Source organism: Entelurus aequoreus, linkage group LG05 (genome assembly GCF_033978785.1).
Source record: "Entelurus aequoreus isolate RoL-2023_Sb linkage group LG05, RoL_Eaeq_v1.1, whole genome shotgun sequence".
In the NCBI taxonomy this organism is placed as follows: Eukaryota; Metazoa; Chordata; class Actinopteri; order Syngnathiformes; family Syngnathidae; genus Entelurus; species Entelurus aequoreus.
Window position 1 is genome coordinate 63534948 of NC_084735.1, and position 18375 is coordinate 63553322.

Consider the following 18375-nt stretch of genomic DNA (forward strand, 5'->3'; position numbering starts at 1 on the left):
CCTTAAGCTGCCCTTACAATATAATACAATAGAGTTGGCAATGTTTAATGTAAACAAACTGGCTCACAAACCTGACAGGGGAGTTTTTAAATGCAGGTCACAAAAACTTTATAAAAAATGCAGTTTGGTTTACATTCTATTTATGTGCCATCACTTTTATTATACATTGGAAAAAGTCAGAATTCACCAAAAGTGGTCAAATTTGGAGATAAAATATATTTATTAAAAATCATCACAATGCATGTCACCACTGGTAATCGGTGCTGACAACCGCAGAACCAGAACTTATTGTGACATAGGGAAGTGTCAAACAGCTCGGTAGAAGAGCATATTGTTGCAAGTAAATTAATAACAAATACACGTATGATACACTAGACCAAGTGTGTGGCACTTTGAGAAAAATGACGAAAACTATTTTTCAAACCTGCAAACAATGTTTAGTATCTATTATCTATTTATCTGAGCAGGCTTCATCATTTCATACTCACAGACTTACTGTAGATAGGACAGCTCTAGTCTGAGGGCATAGTGCAGGATCCAAATGATCCTCTAAAAAGGTGGGGACATACCCAGACAAGGATTATTTTCTCAATTGTGGTGCAAAATAGTTGTTATGGTACTTTGAAATGAAACCTCTGCCTTTAAAGGATAACTGCTTGGGATACTGCACCATGCCCTCACACTAGAGCTCTCTTATCAAACAAATGTATTACATATTCGTCAATCGTCTTCAAAGACGTACTTTGGACTTCATAATGAAGATGTGAATCTGACAACAACTTATGAATGAATTTGAGTCCGATTCTAGGGGTAACAAATCAATTCAGAATTGATTCTCTATTCAACCAGATTCCTATTCTTGCAATATATTATTTGGTACACAAAATATAGTGGTTCCTCAACTTAAGAGTGTTTTCAGATAAGAGCTGTCTCTTGGCTAACTGATATGCTTTAGGTTGTAAGCCATACTTGCCAACCTTGAGACCTCCAATATCGGGAGGTAGGGGGTGGGGGGTTTGGTCGGGGGGCATGGTTATTTACAGCTAGAATTCACCAACTCAAGTATTTCATATATATATATATATATATATATATATATATATATATATATATATATATATATATATATATATATATATATATATATATATATGTGTGTGTGTATGAAATACTTGACTTTCAGTGAATTCTAGCTATATATATAAATATATATATATATATATATATATATATTTATTTTATTTACATAGAAAAAAAATAAAAAATACTTGAATTTCAGTGTTCCGGTGGCTATCCATTAGATGGCAGTATTGTCCTGTTTAACTTCTCCGTTCATGATGAGTACATCATTTCGGCCACCGTGTTCAATGGAGAAGTCTGTTCTACAAAATTTACAGGCAACATACACCTTCCCCTTCGAACTGTCCTGGATGAACTGAAATTCTTGTTTCCATTCGTTTTGGAACTTGCAAGCATATTTATTCATCTTGCTCGTCGACGGCGTCGCCATGTCTGTAATTTCCTCGTTCTTCTGCTTCGTCTCCTTGTTGGGGGCGCAGTTGTGCACTCTACTCTCTAAAAGCCCTAGATGTTATGACGTCATTGGGCGGGCAAGCTGTTTATATTGTGGGAAAGCGGACGTGAGAACAGGCTGTCCCCACTCAGTCTCAGGTCCGCATTGAGCTGAGGGGGCGTGGCCTCCAGCTCCGGCGGAATACCGGGAGTTTGTCGGTAGAGGCGCTGAATTCTCCCGCTAAAAACGGGAGGGTTGGCAAGTATGTTGTAAGCAAACATTTGAGTTGCAAGCATCCCCGCCATTAGTTGATGTGGGAAATGTCACAAAGATGTGACCAGAACATCTGGTATTACACGCTAGCATTAGCTTATAGGTAGAAATCGACATAGCGTTATTTTTCCAAGCATGGGAAGGAAAAATGTGAGTGAATGAACAGTGCTGAGAAGAAGAAGTGGATGACATTCACTGAATAAAAGAAACAATCAAAAATATGATAGAGACTGTAGCCAAATTGGTGAAGCAGCTTGAGCGTATCACTGCTAGTCTGCACCATACTGAAGCAGAACGAGTCTAACGCCAGCTAATAATGTTAAAATAATATCTAAAGGGCGGACATTTGTCAATGAAAATATGGAGAAGCTGCTGATGGTGTGTTTGACGGAGAAGCAACTGGAAGGAGATCCCGTAGAAGTCCACACTCGTAGAAGTCCACGCTCTAAGGTAAATGATGTACATTAACATTACATTACTTCATAAAACTACTATAACTGATAGTACTACATTCTATTGTATTGTTTTATACAATATTTCTTATCTAAAACATTTAAAAGGCATGTTACATGTTAAATTGTGCTGTTGTTTTTTTGGGGGGGGGGCAAGCAAAACTGAAATTGATTTATATCCATTTCATTGGGAAATTTAAAGGCCTACTGAAATGAAATTTTCTTATTTAAACGGGGATAGCAGGTTCATTCTGTGTCATACTTGATCATTTCGCGATATTGCCATATTTTTGCTGAAAGGATTTAGTAGAGAACATCGACGATAAAGTTCGCAACTTTTGGTCGCTGATAAAAAAGCCTTGCCTGTACCGGAAGCAGGGGCGCCGCTAGGGATTTTGGGCCCCATGAAAAGAATCTTTACAGGGCCCCCTGTATTATAATTTCATCATCATTAGGGGCCTCTCTGGGCCCCCCTCCATCATGGGCCCCTAGAATCCGTCTCCTTTTCCCTCCCCTTTTCGGCGCCCCTGACCGGGAGTAGCGTGACGTCACAGGTTGTGGAGCGCCTCACTGCACATTGTTTACAATCATGGCCTCCAGCAGCGAGAGCGATTCGGACCGAGAAAACGACGATTACCCCATTAATTTGAGCGAGGATGAAAGATTTGTGGATGAGGAAAGTGAGAGTGAAGGATTAGAGGGCAGTGGAAGCGATTCAGATAGGGAAGGTGCTGTGAGAGGCGGGTGGGACCTGATATTCAGCTGGGAATGACTAAAACAGTAAATAAACACAAGACATACTGTATATATACTCTATTAGCCACAACACAACCAGGCTTTAATTAATATGCCACAAATGAATCCGCATAACAAACACCTCCCCCCTCCCGTCCATATAACCCACCAATACAACTCAAACACCCGCACAACACACTCAATCCCACAGCCCAAAGTACCGTTCACCTCCATAAAGTTCATACAGCACATATATTTCCCCAAAGTTACGTACGTGACATGCACATAGCGGCACGCACGTACGGGCAAGCGATCAAATGTTTGGAAGCCAAAGCTGCGTACTCACGGTAGCGCGTCTGCTATCCAACTCAAAAGTCCTCCTGGTTGTGTTGCTGCAGCCAGCCGCTAATACACCGATCTCACCTACAGCTTTCTTCTTTGCTGTCTTCATTGTTCATTAAACAAATAGCAAAAGATTCACCAATACAGATGTCCAGAATACTGTGGAATTTTGCGATAAAAACAGACGACTTAATAGCTGGCCACGATGGTGTCCCAAAATGTCCGCACAATCCGTGACGTCACGCGCAAACGTCATCATACCGAGACGTTTTCAGCAGAATATTTCGTGGGAAATTTAAAATTCCACTTTACTAATCTAACCCGGCCGTATTGGCATGTGTTGCAATGTTAAGATTTCATCATTGATATATAAACTATCAGACTGCGTGGTCGGTAGTAGTGGGTTTCAGTAGGCCTTTAAGATACAAGTGTTTGAAGTTAAAAACTCTGTCACAAACCAGGGTGTACCCCGCCTTCCGCCTGATTGCAGCTGAGATAGGCTCCAGCACCCCCCGCGACCCCAAAAGGGACAAGCGGTAGAAAATGGATGGAGGGAAAACCAGATAAACTCATAAGTTGAGGAACTACTGTATTCTAAAACTTTCATAAGTTACAGGTTACAAAAGCTCCTCTTGGCTGCAGACATACGACATACACCCGCAGCAAGTAAGGACGGTGATGGTTTTTAAAAAGCGATTTTTGACAAACTCGTAATAAATAAAAATCATGATTTGTCTTTGAATACTTTTTTGACGCCACCCCCTATCGTGGATAACTCCTGCTTATACTAGCATGAGAGTTAAAAAAAACACTGCCTGTACAGTCAGTTAGGGTTCTCTGAGCCTGGAACAGAATGACTTGTTTACAATATTTCCTAAGGCAGCAGTAGTTTACTTCTGTGTCTCGTACAAAAGAAGGTCGACTACTTACAACCACACTGCAGCGGTGGTGCAGGCGACGACGAGCAAGGCCACCGCCAAATGCCAGCAGAAGCACATAGTGACAAACATGATGTTACTATGCAAAGTCAGATCCCACTGCGGCCCGCTCGGTGGGAACAGCACAAAGCCAATCTGCAATGGCAAATGTATTGTACTGTGTTAGATCTGTGCAGGTGTGCTTAAAAACGTGTTTGGCGAGGCGCTGACTCGTCAGTGATCACCTGGTAGAACCAGGAGCCCTGAAGGATGAATAAGCATGCTCTGAGCAGCTCCAGAATAAGGTGGTCTCTCATGAACACCTCCACCATGGTGCTGATTGACCCACTGAACACCGCCACCAGGAGCAGGGAGTGGATGTGAGCGTCCAGCGGGGGGCGACTGTGCACGTGATAGTAGAACAGAAAGCCTGCAGAGAAAAACACAATCTGGAACAAGGCAAGTGCTGACATATGAGCAGAACCATTGGGACACAATATAAGATGGCATCAAATGGAGGTAAAAAAACACTATCCCAACTTAATCCCAATGAGGCTAAGGTCAAGGGCCAGGTTCTTCCACACCTAACTCACCCAAGTCAATGTTGCTAGGGCCACCAAGCTGTCTGGCCACATGGCATCCTGCTTTCCACTGAGAATTTTTTTTGTTTTTAACAAAAATAAGTTTAAAGGTCTGGAATTCACTTTGAAAAGGTTCTAGCCACAATAAACACACACATGACTCAAGGAAATAATTCAAAACAAAGATGGAAGTGGGATAGAAGCAGAGTGAACCACTATATGGTATTAAAGAGCAACACTGTTCCAGTAGAGCTGGGTATGTCTCAATGTACTGTTCCAATCATTACAAAAGTGGTAGAAGAAATAGGCCTAAGTGATGTAAGTTATAGTACATACAGTACATGCAGTAAATGAGCTAGCTTTAGCAAATAAGCTAATATATGTCTGATATGTATTCGCTAGTTTGGCACCACAGGCTCAACAACAAAAAACTGAAATGTGTTTACTTACTTTAACCATGATTAGTTTTTTAAATAACAAAAACGTATCAAAGTCAGTAGAGGTAAGTCAGAGCTTTAGCTAAAAAGCTAATAGGTAATATCAAGATTGCCACGTTTCAGAAAATGTCAAGAGTGAGACATTGGGCCCCATTCAGCAATAAATTCCTTACTTTTCTTCTTATCTTTCTTCATAAGTGATTTCCTAAGAGGAGTCCATTCAAATTCATGACGTGTTGTTAAACGGCGCACACGCCCTTATTTCCCCAATATGCATATCAGAATCAGAATCGGAAATACTTTATTAATCCCCGAGGGGAAATTACAATTTTCAGCACAATCCCATTCAAGAGCAGACAAACATTACAGGGAGACAGAACAGGATCACTGACGCCCCTTACAAAAAAGGTGAGATACAGGTAAACAATGGGGGGGGGGGGACAATTCGGTCTAAGCCTGGGACTCTGGAGAGGGGATCCAGACTGAGGCCAAGGGAAAAAACAACTCATAGCCATAGCACACATCCCTCTTACATGTGTGTAAGAGGGAAACATCAAACATCAAAGAACACAAGGGACATTAAATACATTAAAAAAGAGCAGAGCTGATGCAACCAGCCAATTCTACATACAGCTATGAATAAAAAGTAAAAGAAACATATACACTGTGGTGCCCTCTGCGGTGTTCCACGCCATCGTCTGCTGGGGTAGGGGGAGCATGGCCAGAGACAGGAGCAGACCCAACAAAGCAACCAAGAGAGACGACTCCACTCTCGGCCTTAACACCCGTAATTCCGTATATTTGCATAGGTAAACACTCTGTCTGTCTGTCTAAAGTAAGGGAACTTGTCACACTTAAGAACAAATAGGCCACCCTAAGAATGCTCTGGAGCACTCGTAGATTTTGTTCTTACCTACGAACAAATACGAACAAAAAGAAAACATTGGTGAATACAAAAACCTCCTTAAAAACATCGTAAGTGGGCCTAAGAACAAAATTTGTTCTTAAGAACGGTTGCTAAATGGGGCCCATTGTGAGTAATTTGGGTTTATGACAATGAATTGCACTTTGAAGTGTACACAGCACAGCATTTTTATATATGACCCAATGTAGACAGGCTTTCCCATTCATGGCACAAATAAACTAACACAAAGGTCCAAGCACAATACAAAATTAAAAATTACACTCATTTAAATTCCCTGCAATGCACGATGGGAAAAATACAAAACACTCTCTCCACAGGCGCATTTTAGCTGGTGGATGTTTCTGATTAATAACATAACTTTAAGGAGGCTGTCATACATATATATACACATACATGTATGTATGTATGTATGTATATATATATTAGGGCTGCAACTAACGATTAATTTGATAATCGATTAATCTGTCGATTATTACTTCGATTAATAATCGGATACAAGAGACAAACTACATTTCTATCCTATCCAGTATTTTATTGGAAAAAAAACAGCATACTGGCACCATAGTTATTTTGATTATTGTTTCTCAGCTGTTTGTAAATGTTGCAGTTTATAAATAAAGGTTTATTAAAAAAAAAGAAAACAAAAAAAATAAAAAAAAATATTTTTATAAAAAAAATAAAAAAATAAAAACCTCTGCGCATGCGCATAGCATAGATCCAACGAATCGATGACTAAATTAAACGGCAACTATTTTAATAATCGATTCAATCGATTAATTGTTGCAGCCTTAATATATATATATATATATATATATATATATATATATATATATATATATATATATATATATATATATATATATATATATATATATATATATATGCACACACATATGTATATACAAACCCCGTTTCCATATGAGTTGGGAAATTGTGTTAGATGTAAATATAAACGGAATACTATGATTTGCAAATCCTTTTCACCCCATATTCAATTGAATGCACTACAAAGACAAGATATTTGATGTTCAAACTCATAAACTTTATTTTTTTTTTGTAAATAATAATTAACTTAGAATTTCATGGCTGCAACACGTGCCAAAGTAGTTGGAAAAGGGCATGTTCACCACTGTGTTACATCACCTTTTCTTTTAACAACACTCAATAAACGATTGGGAACTGAGGAAACTAATTGTTGAAGCTTTGGGAAAGTGGAATTCTTTCCCATTCTTGTTTTATGTAGAGCTTCAGTCGTTCAACAGTCCGCTGTCGTATTTTAGGCTTCATAATGCGCCACACATTTTCGATGGGAGACAGGTCTGGACTGCAGGCGGGCCAGGAAAGTACCCACACTTTTTTTTTACGAAGCCACGCTGTTGTAACACGTGCTGAATGTGGTTTGGCATTGTCTTGCTGAAATAAGCAGGGGCGTCCATGAAAAAGACGGCGCTTAGATGGCAGCATATGTTGTTCCAAAACCTGTATGTACCTTTCAGCATTAATGGTGCCTTCACAGATGTGTAAGTTACCCATGCCTTGGGCACTAATGCACCCCCATACCATCACAGATGCTGGCTTTTGAACTTTGTGTCGAGAACCGTCTGGATGGTTCGCTTCCCCTTTGGTCTGGATGACACAATGTCGAATATTTCCAAAAACAATTTGAAATGTGAACTCGTCAGACCACAGAACACTTTTCCACTTTGCATGAGTCCATCTTAGATGATCTCGGGCCCAGAGAAGCCGGCGGCGTTTCTTGATGTTGTTCATAAATGGCTTTCGTTTTGCATAGTAGAGCTTTAACTTGCACTTACAGATGTAGCGACAAACTGTATTTAGTGGCAGTGGTTTTCCGAAGTGTTCCTGAGCTCATGTGGTGATATCCTTTAGAGATTGATGTCGGTTTTTGATACAGTGCCGTCTGAGGGATCGAAGGTCACGGTCATTCAATGTTGGTTTCCGGGCATGCCGCTTATGTGGAGTGATTTCTCAGATTCTCTGAACCTTTTGATGATATTATGGACCGTAGATGTTGAAATCCCTAAATTTCTTGCAATTGCACTTTGAGAAACGTTGTTCTTAAACTGTTTGACTATTTGCTGACGCAGTTGTGGACAAAAGGGTGTACCTCGCCCCATCCTTTCTTGTGAAAGACTGAGCATTTTTTGGGAAGCTGTTTTTGTACCCAATCATGGCACCCAGCTGTTCCCAATTAGCCTGCACACCTGTGGGATGTTCCAAATAAGTGTTTGATGAGCATTCCTCAACTTTATCAGTATTTATTGCCACCTTTCCCAACTTCTTTGTCACGTGTTGCTGGCATCAAATTCTAAAGTTAATGATTATTTGCAAAAAAAAAAATGTTTATCAGTTTGAACATCAAATATGTTTTCTTTGTAGCATATTCAACTGAATATGGGTTGAACATGATTTGCAAATCATTGTATTCCGTTTATATTTACATCTAACACAATTTCCCAACTCATATGGAAACGGGGTTTGTATATATTAGGGCTGCAACAACTAATCGATTAAAATCGATTACCAAAATAGTTGGCGATTAAAGGCCTACTGAAATGAATTTTTTTTTATTTAAACGGGGATAGCAGATCTATTCTATGTGTCATACTTGATCATTTCGCGATATTGCCATATTTTTGCTGAAAGGATTTAGTATAGAACAACGACGATAAAGATTGCAACTTTTGGTATCTGATAAAAAAAAGGCTTGCACCTACCAGAAGTAGCGTGACGTAGTCAGTTGAACATATACGCAAAGTTCCCTATTGTTTACAATGATGGCCGCATGAAGTGAGAGAGATTCGGACCGAGAAAGCGACAATTTCCCCATTAATTTGAGCGAGGATGAAAGATTTGTGGATGAGTAAAGTGCAAGTGAAGGACTAGTGGGGAGTTGAAGCTATTCAGATAGGGAAGATGCTGTGAGAGCCGGGGGTGACCTGATATTCAGCTGGGAATGACTACAACAGTAAATAAACACAAGACATATATATACTCTATTAGCCACAACACAACCAGGCTTATATTTAATATGCCACAAATTAATCCTGCATAATAACACCTGCGTGTTTGTTATGCTAGCTCCTAGCTCCTCTGCTAGCTCCTAGCTCCATAGAACACGCCAATACAATTCAAACACCTGATCAACACACACAATCACTCAGCCCAAAAGACCGTTCACCTAACCCAAGGTTCATAAAGCTTATATATTTTTAAAAAGTTACGTACGTGACGCGCACGTACGGTACGGTACGTGTTATGCTAGCTCCTAGCTCCTCTGCTAGCTCCTAGCTCCATAGAACACGCCAATACAATTCAAACACATGATCAACACACACAATCACTCAGCCCAAAAGACCGTTCACCTAACCCAAGGTTCATAAAGCTTATATATTTTAAAAAAGTTACGTACATACGCAAAAAAAAGCCAAAGCTGCATACTCACAGTAGCACGTCTGTGTCTTTGTCATCCAAATCAAAGTAATCCTGGTAAGAGTCTGTGTTGTCCCAGTTCTCTACAGGCGTCTGTGTATCCAAATCAAAAGTCCTCCTGGTTAGAGTCTCTGTTATCCGAGTTCTTCCATCTTGACTGCATCTTTCGGGAATGTAAACAAAGAAGCGCCGGCTGTGTACTGTTGTGGCTGACTACGTTCGAAAAATACGTCCATTTCGCACCGACAACTTTCTTCTTTGCTTGCTCGGCTTCCTTCTCCATAATGCAATGAACATGATTGAAACAGATTCACGAACACAGATGTCCAGAATACTGTGGAATTATGAAATGAAAACAGAGCTTTTTCGTATCGGCTTCAATGTGGAAGGCATACCCGTGTTCGCCGGGCCACGTCACACGCATACGTCATCCTCAGAGGCGTTTCGAACCGGAAGTTTAGCGGCAAATTTAAAATGTCACTTTATAAGTTAACCCGGCCGTATTGGCATGTGTTATAATGTTAAGATTTCATCATTGATATATAAACTATCAGACTGCGTGGTCGGTAGTAGTGGGTTTCAGTAGGCCTTTAATTTAGTCATCGATTCGTTGGAACAATGCTATGCGAATGCGCGGAGACATTTTTTATTTTATTTTTTGGTTATTTTTTTGTTGTTTTTTTTTGTTTTATAAACCTTTATTTATAAACTGCAACATTTACAATCAGCTGAGAAACAATAATCAAAATAAGTACAAAAACAGTACAAAACAACGCCAGGGCGGCGGTGAGGCTACGTCTCATGAGGTGGCATAAGCTAGCCAATGATGTGTCATGGGCAGCTCACGTGACGACGGCGTCTCCTTTGCTGGAAAAATTCGAAAAATGGCGCAGGAAAACACTCCCGATAGTTTAGCGGAGAAACATCTTGAGGTTATTGTTTCAATGGAGAAAAGTGTACGACCAAAGTCGTCAAAAGTGTGGGAACACTTCACTTTAAAGACTTCAAAGAAGACTGTTTCCTGCAAAATGGCACGGAAGTACAACATTGCTTCAGGAGCACCTGAAGAAGAAACATGTTGGAGCCATGGATGAAGGGAGGAACTCATAGTACGTAACTTTTTAAGTCCATAGTGGCAACAAGCATTTATGAGTTCAGCTTTTTTGTGAGTAACTTTAAAGTTATGCCTTTGTTGCAACGCGGGGCTGATAATGTGTCTCCGGCACATTTGACTCCGTTTTGAGAGAGAAAACGCACGGTTACCAATTTCGAAATAAACGTAACGGACAGAAATATCTCAGGTTGGTTTCATAATGGATCAATATAGCCGGGCCGATAAAGCTATATAAATATATTTAGATTTGAGTGACGCTTTAGTACAACTAAACGTTATGAAAGTGCTGGAATATTTCATGCTATTATTCAGAGGCAGCCTGAAATGAATCCTTTATTATTCACAACAGAAACGTGTACAATATCTGATTCAGTTCTGATGAGTTACATTTCTGTGTTATTGTTGGTGCATGCTGCACCCCCAATGTCCACAACATGGTGCCAGTATGCTGGTTTTTATCAATAAAATACCGGAAAGGATAGAAATGTAGTTTGTCTCTTTTATCCGATTATTAATCGATTAATCGAAGTAATAATCAACAGATTAATCGATTATCAAATTAATCGTTAGTTGCAGCCCTAGTGTATATATATATATATATATATATATATATATATATATATATATATATATATATATATATATATATATATATATATATGCACACATACTGTATATATATATATATGCACACACACATATATATATATATATACATATATATATATATATATATATATACATATATATATATACCGTATTTCCTTGAATAGCCGCAGGGGCGCTAATTAATTTAAAACCTCCTGTTACTCCGGCGTTTACCGGAAACCGGCGGGATGGCCGTGCATGCGGTAATTATTTTAAAACCTCTTCTCACTCCGGCGTTTACCAAAAGGAATGCGGTAAATTTAGGCGTGCGCTTTGAGTGTGATGTAAGCATACCATCATGAAAAGCACATTTAATAAAAAAAAACGTTATTATGGTCTTACCTGTACTTATAAATGGAGTCCATTTGCAGCTCCTTCTGACCAAAAGCATCAATAACTTGTTTATAGAAGTCTTCCTTATTTTCTTTCTTCCGTTTTAAAAGTCTCTCTGTCTCGATGGAGATATTCCTTTAATTATTACCTCCTGCTTCGATTGAAAGTCCAGTTTAGAAAACTGTTTTATTTTAGATACCGGTATGTAATCCTCCTTGTTAAAAGTTCAGGCAGAGGGAAAAAAAAATGTCTTGCTGCGTGTGTTCACTTCTTCTGCAGTACCGGAAGTCGCAAGAAGGATCACTAGCGCGGCAGCGCCCTCTACCACCAGGAGGCGGGAGTCATTTCATGACTCATACAGTATTTGACACACGCAGCTACGGTATATTAATAAAACATAGCTGCTTACTGTTCTTTTTAGCATACTGTACCGGTATTCAATAGCTTGGACCTTAAATCCTACTGAATAGCTCTTTATCTTTTTTCTTTTGTGCGATTGCAAACCACTGAAAGCAGCTTCCTCCATTTTGAAAATGAGGACAGGTAAAGCGTCACTCGTGACGTAACGAATTTGACCCGGTGGAAGTTCTAGCCATATGCTAAATATTTTGCGAAACGAGTTTGACCCGGCGAAAATTATAGACATGCGATAAAAAAATTTATATTTTGCGAAACGAATTTGATCTGGCGTCAATAATGAACCGGCGATAAGGCCAAGCATGCGTTAATTATTTTGAGAAAAGAGTTTGACCCGGCAGTAATTCTAGACGTGCGAATACTATATTCCCTGCGCCAATTCAAGGAAATACGGTATATATATATATATATATATATATATATATATATATATATATATATATATATATATATATATATATATATATATATATATATATATATATATATATATAAATATACATACAGATATACACATTATATAATATATATATATATATATATATATATATATATATATATATATATATATATATATATATATATATATATATATATATATATATATATAAATACATTATTTTACCCAAATTGGCTTTTTGAATAGAAAAATATATTTAAAAAGGCAGTAGAAGTAAGTTAGCTTGGCTTAGCTAACAAGCACATCTGATCCGGTTAGCACCACAGGTTAGGCAAAAATTATATCAAAAAGGCAAGAAATCAAACATGAAATAAAAAATGTGTTCAGACAAGTTGAGTCTTTTGAGCAGGTCTTGTGAGTCCTAATTATTGTGTCTTAATAGCTATTCTAGTTGTATTTACAGTATAATTTTATATAAATGTAATTCTTATTTTTATTTTATTTTTTGTATCGTGAAAATGTTGATTGCATGGATGTAGTTTTTATTGTATTTTTAGGTCAGGAAAATGTCCCTTATTAACAAATACAAATGTTAACAGATGTCTTTTACCTTCTACAAACAGCGCCAAGGAGAGAGCAAAGCGGTCCACACCGACCGGTACCAGTTTGGACATGGTGCTCACGACCAGAGCTATTCCAGAGATGCCATAGAAGAGATACATGGTGCTGTGCTGCCAGTTCATCAGCTTCACCCACGAATTGTTCTGCGTGTCGTAAAGGCGAGCGTGTGGGCCGTCCACCACAAACTGCTCCACCATGATGCCTGAGACGAAAATTAAGTTAGAGCCACTTTGGAACGTTTTAGTCACGCGTTTAGAGGAGACCGACCAACAAATGAAGCAAAGATTTGCAATCCTCCTTCAATGCAGTCCATCCGTTTAGAGAAAGGAGGCACAATGTCTCTGCCTTTGGGATGAGTCTTCTTCCAGTGGTGCTGGAGAGTGTGTTTCACTGTCAGCCAAAATCCAAAAAGCAAGAAGAAAGAGCCGGGGATGGCGTGTCCACCAAAGTTGGCCATGGTTTGGTCTGAAAACAGGAAAAATACACAAGAAATGTTGCCAATCAATAGAGGTGAGTACAGTTTAAAGTCCAATATCATAACTTTGCACAAGAGAAAACTTAATTGACCATAAAATTTGACATTATCTGTGTGTGAGTGACAGAAAGAAAAGCTGACTCGTTTGGGGAAGAAGTCGACCAGTTCAGAATCAACAAGATATTTGACTAAATATCATCAAAATAAAACCTACAAGAGTCTAGTGAGAAAAATGCAATCACAGCAAAAAAATAACAAAAAAATGCATATGCATATCATAGTTAGTACTGTACAAATATTAGCGAAATAAGGGTATTACTATATTTAGAACATGCGTACAGTTACAATATGATACATCACATATTTACAATTTTTCATTACAACATGTCTATTGCGGCATGTACCCCGCCTTCCACCCGTGTGCAGCTGAGATAGGCTCCAGCACCCCCCGCGACCTCGAAATAGATTTTTTGATTGATTGATTGAAACTTTTATTAGTAGATTGCACAGTTCAGTACATATTCCGTACAATTGACCACTAAATGGTAACACCCAAATAAGCGGTAGAAAATAGATGTATGGATTACGGCATATGAATTCCGCAATAGACAATAGAAAAGTTCCTCCAAGGCCGCGACAGGCTGATACAAGCGATGGATGACATTAACCATGTGTACATGGACAAAATGTATTTAATCTGATCATCTTTCCCAATAGAATGTTCCTGTGAACATGGACCCTGAAAAAAAGTATCTGATTATGACGCACATTTTCATGCATCACACCTTAAATCAGAATACTTTACCTTGACATGCGCAGCACACATCATAAACGGGAAGGTGTTTTATTATTTGTGCTATGGCGCCATCTTTTGGACGAGATTGCTCACTGCAGGTGCTGAAGAAGCAGTAGACTTCCACTAATCAAACATGGCTTCGTGCATTTCTGCTTGTCCGACGTTATCACAGTATTTATTTATCATTTATTTCTTCTGTTCACTACTTTTTGTTTTACCTCTCTTTTTGAAATGGAGCTGTTCTGTATCTTTTTTCAATTAGGTTCAAGATTTTTATTAGGATTCTTCCTGTTTGTAATTTGTAAACACTGAGTTTGAACAGTTTCTTAAACTAGATCATATTAGTTTGACTTATTTGCTTAATCCATTGCACAACTGAAAGGCCTACTGAAATGCGATTTTCTTATTTAAACGGGGATAGCAGGTCCATTCTATGTGTCATACTTGATCATTTCGCGATATTGCCATATTTTTGCAGAAAGGATTTAGTAGAGAACATCGACGATAAAGTTTGCAACTTTTGGTCGCTGATAAAAAAGCCTTGCCTGTACCGGAAGTAGCAGACGATATGCGCGTGACGTCACAGGTTGTGGCGCTCCTCACATCTGCACATTGTTTACAATCATGGCCACCAGCAGCGAGAGCGATTCGGACAGAGAAAGCGACGATTTCCTCATTAATTTGAGCGAGGATGAAAGATTTGTGGATGAGGAAAGTGAGAGTGAAGGACTAGAGGGCAGTGGGAGCGATTCAGATAGGGAAGATGCTGTGAGAGGCGCCGTGGCAGCCGTGGCAGGACCACTCAGCAAGGCCCAACCGCAACAAGGGATAGAGCCATACCGCTTTGAACCAGACGCTATTTTATTGTTAATTTATTTCATTGTTCATGGAGTAGTCTATGACTATGTCTGTGAGTATGACTACGGAAACTGGAAATCAAGATCCTTACCCTCTTCCTTTCCCTTTTGGTAAATGCAGACCTCATGTGCACAGTCTGTCCACTTGTGGAGGGGGTGGGGTGGTCTGAACTTGTCGAAGCACTGGCACTGGGAGCACTGACAGTGACACTGCCACTGATGCCTGGCCGTGGTCTGTTGAAAATAGTTGGCCCCGCACCTTTCTTCAGCACCAGTCGACGGGTGGGGGCGATGCCTATCTCTGCCCTTCGCAAGGGACCCTCTTCGAAACACGATCTTTCGAAATGATCGCTGCATAATACACTGTACTTTGTGTGTGTGGTCCAATCCAACCGTGTTTGCTTGACCTCTCTGTTCCATAGTAAAGCTTGACTGTCATCTTTCGGGAATGTAAACAATGAAACACCGGCTGTGTTTGTGTTGCTGCAGCCGGCCGCAATACGCCGCTTCCCACCTACAGCTTTCTTCTTTGCTGTCTCCATTGTTCATTGAACAAATTGCAAAAGATTCACCAACACAGATGTCCAGAATACTGTGGAATTTTGCGATGAAAACAGACGACTTAATAGCTGGCCACCATGCTGTCCCAAATTGTCCTCTACAATCCGTGACGTCACGCGCAGGCGTCATCATACCGAAACGTTTTCAGCAGGATATTTCGGCGCGAAATTTAACTTTAGTAAGCTAACCCGGCCGTATTGGCATGTGTTGCAATGTTAAGATTTCATCATTGATATATAAACTATCAGACTGCGTGGTCGGTAGTAGTGGGTTTCAGTAGGCCTTTAATTCCACATACTGATGTACTAAAAGGTTTTAAGTGTTGTACGTGCATTCAACTGGTTCAAGTTACACTTTTCTCTAAGGTTGTATTTCTCCTCTTTTGTTAAACATTCTTAGGTAGCAGGTTATAGATTGCTTAGTGCATAATTGTTGTTGTTTGCAAATGAACTGAATCTTCTAATTTCAATATTTTTGATTGCATAAACAAAGGGTTTGGATGTTCTTTATAATGTATTATTCTAACTGACCTCTTTTGTACCATTGTTAAATGAATGAAGTGTACTATTGTAGTTATTTTCCATATTTCTACACACCAACTCAGTTATGGTAACACATACGAGCAGTAGAGAATATGCAGTTTTTTTTTTTATCCATATTTGGCTTTATTCATTATTGATATATTTCCTGCCACTTTATGTTGCATATTTTCATGAGATTATTACACCTAAAAATGTTATTTATACTACCGCGTCGATGTCAATAGCATTACTGTATTTTATTTTTATTTTATTTAGTTTACTTTTTTTTTTTCAAATACAATTATTTTATAAGGTTATTTTAACTATAAATATTATGATACATTTTAATCTTTTAAAAAAAAGTTTCATATTTATTTAATTATTATATAAAACACGCTCTTTATTTATCTATATGTATTTCTTCTGTTGTTAGTTGTATTAGCTTCTGTGTGTTCACTCCTGAACAAAATGTCGTCTGCAACTAGTACTAACTTTAAAAGAAACTATTCATAGAAAAGTAATTAGTATAAGAAATATAAAAATATTATAGTATATAAATGTGTACTATATACTCCATATATATTTAAATATGATGCCATAATATGTATGATAAATCAAAGTAAATTCAGATACAATCTCTGCCAAAAACAAATTGGGGTAGGTCGAATGTAGAGTCAAGCATTTTGCATTTATTATTACAATACTGTAATTATTTTTTGCAGAATGACATTTACTGCTTGACTCACTAATCATCACTTCATTAAACACAATAATTTTGAGAAGCATTTCAATGAAATTAAATATATATATACATATAAATACGAATATAAATCCTGACCCCTGAATTTCAATCAATGAACATTTTGCTTAAAACATTTTTTACATTTGTTTTAATGGTGTAATTTAAAAGCTGTTTGTGATGACGTTTAAACAGAAATTGAAAGACTTATTGTGGGATTCCATTGTGAAAAACCTCAAGAATTATTAAAAAAAATAATATTTACACAAGGGACGTAAGCATAATATTAACAATGGAGGCAATCAGCCTGTGGCATTTATGAGGTGTTATGGATGCCCAGGATGCTTCAATAGCGGCCTTTAGCTCATTTGCATTATTGGGTCTGGTGTCTTTCAGCTTCTTCTTCACAATACCCCACAAATTCTCTATGGGGTTCAGGTCAGGGGAGTTGGCAGGCCAATCAAGGACAGTAATGCCATGGTCAGTACACCAGTTACTGGTGGTTTTGGCACTGTGTGCAGGTGCTAGATCATGCTGGAAAATGAAATCATCATCTCCATAGAGCTTTTCAACAGATGGAAGCATGTAGTGCTCTAAAATCGCTTGGTACACAGCTGCATTGACTCTGGACTTGATGAAACACAGTGGACCAACACCAGCAGCTGACATGGCTCCCCAAACCATTGCTGACTGTGGGAACTTCACACTGGATTTCAAGCAACTTGGATTTTGCTCCTCTCCAGCCTTCCTCCAGACTCTAGAGCCTTGACTTCCAAATGAAATACAAAACTTGCTTTCGTCTGAAAACAGGACTCTGGACCACTCTGCAACTGTCCAGTGCTCCTTTACATAGCCCAAGTCAGATGCTTCTTCCGTTGTCTTGACTTCAGGAGTGGCTTGACCATGGGAATACGGCTATTGTAGCCCATTTCCCGGACACGTCTGTGAACAGTGGCTTTTGATACCTGGACTCCAGCTTCAGTCCACTATCTTTGAAGCTCCCCCAAATTCTGGAAGCGGCTCTTCTTCACAATGCTGTTAAGACTGCGGTCCTCTCTCTTGGTTGTGCAGCGTTTTCTGCCACATTTCCTCCTTCCAACAGACTTTTTCTGAATGTGCTTTGAAACTGCACTCTGTGAAAAGTCTGCTCTTTTAGAAATGTCTTCTTGTGTCTTACCCTCCTGATGGAGGGTGTTAATGATGGTCCTCTGGACAGCAGTCAGGTCAGCAGTCTTCCCCATACTTGTGATTTAGTTTACTGAACC

The 18375-nt window shown here is 38.9% G+C and overlaps 1 protein-coding gene across 1 annotated transcript in view; it reads right to left on the reverse strand.

The window, feature by feature from the left end:
- LOC133650880 (transmembrane protein 45B-like) overlaps positions 1-18375 on the reverse strand; it is a 30428-nt gene that overhangs the window by 700 nt on the left and 11353 nt on the right. The window contains exons 2-5 of the mRNA XM_062048615.1: positions 13429-13626; positions 13151-13363; positions 4478-4662; positions 4246-4388 (exon numbers count right to left, since the gene is read on the reverse strand). Coding sequence (XP_061904599.1) covers positions 4246-4388; positions 4478-4662; positions 13151-13363; positions 13429-13618 — 731 coding nt within the window. The 5' untranslated portion in view covers positions 13619-13626. The remainder of the gene's footprint in view (positions 1-4245; positions 4389-4477; positions 4663-13150; positions 13364-13428; positions 13627-18375) is intronic.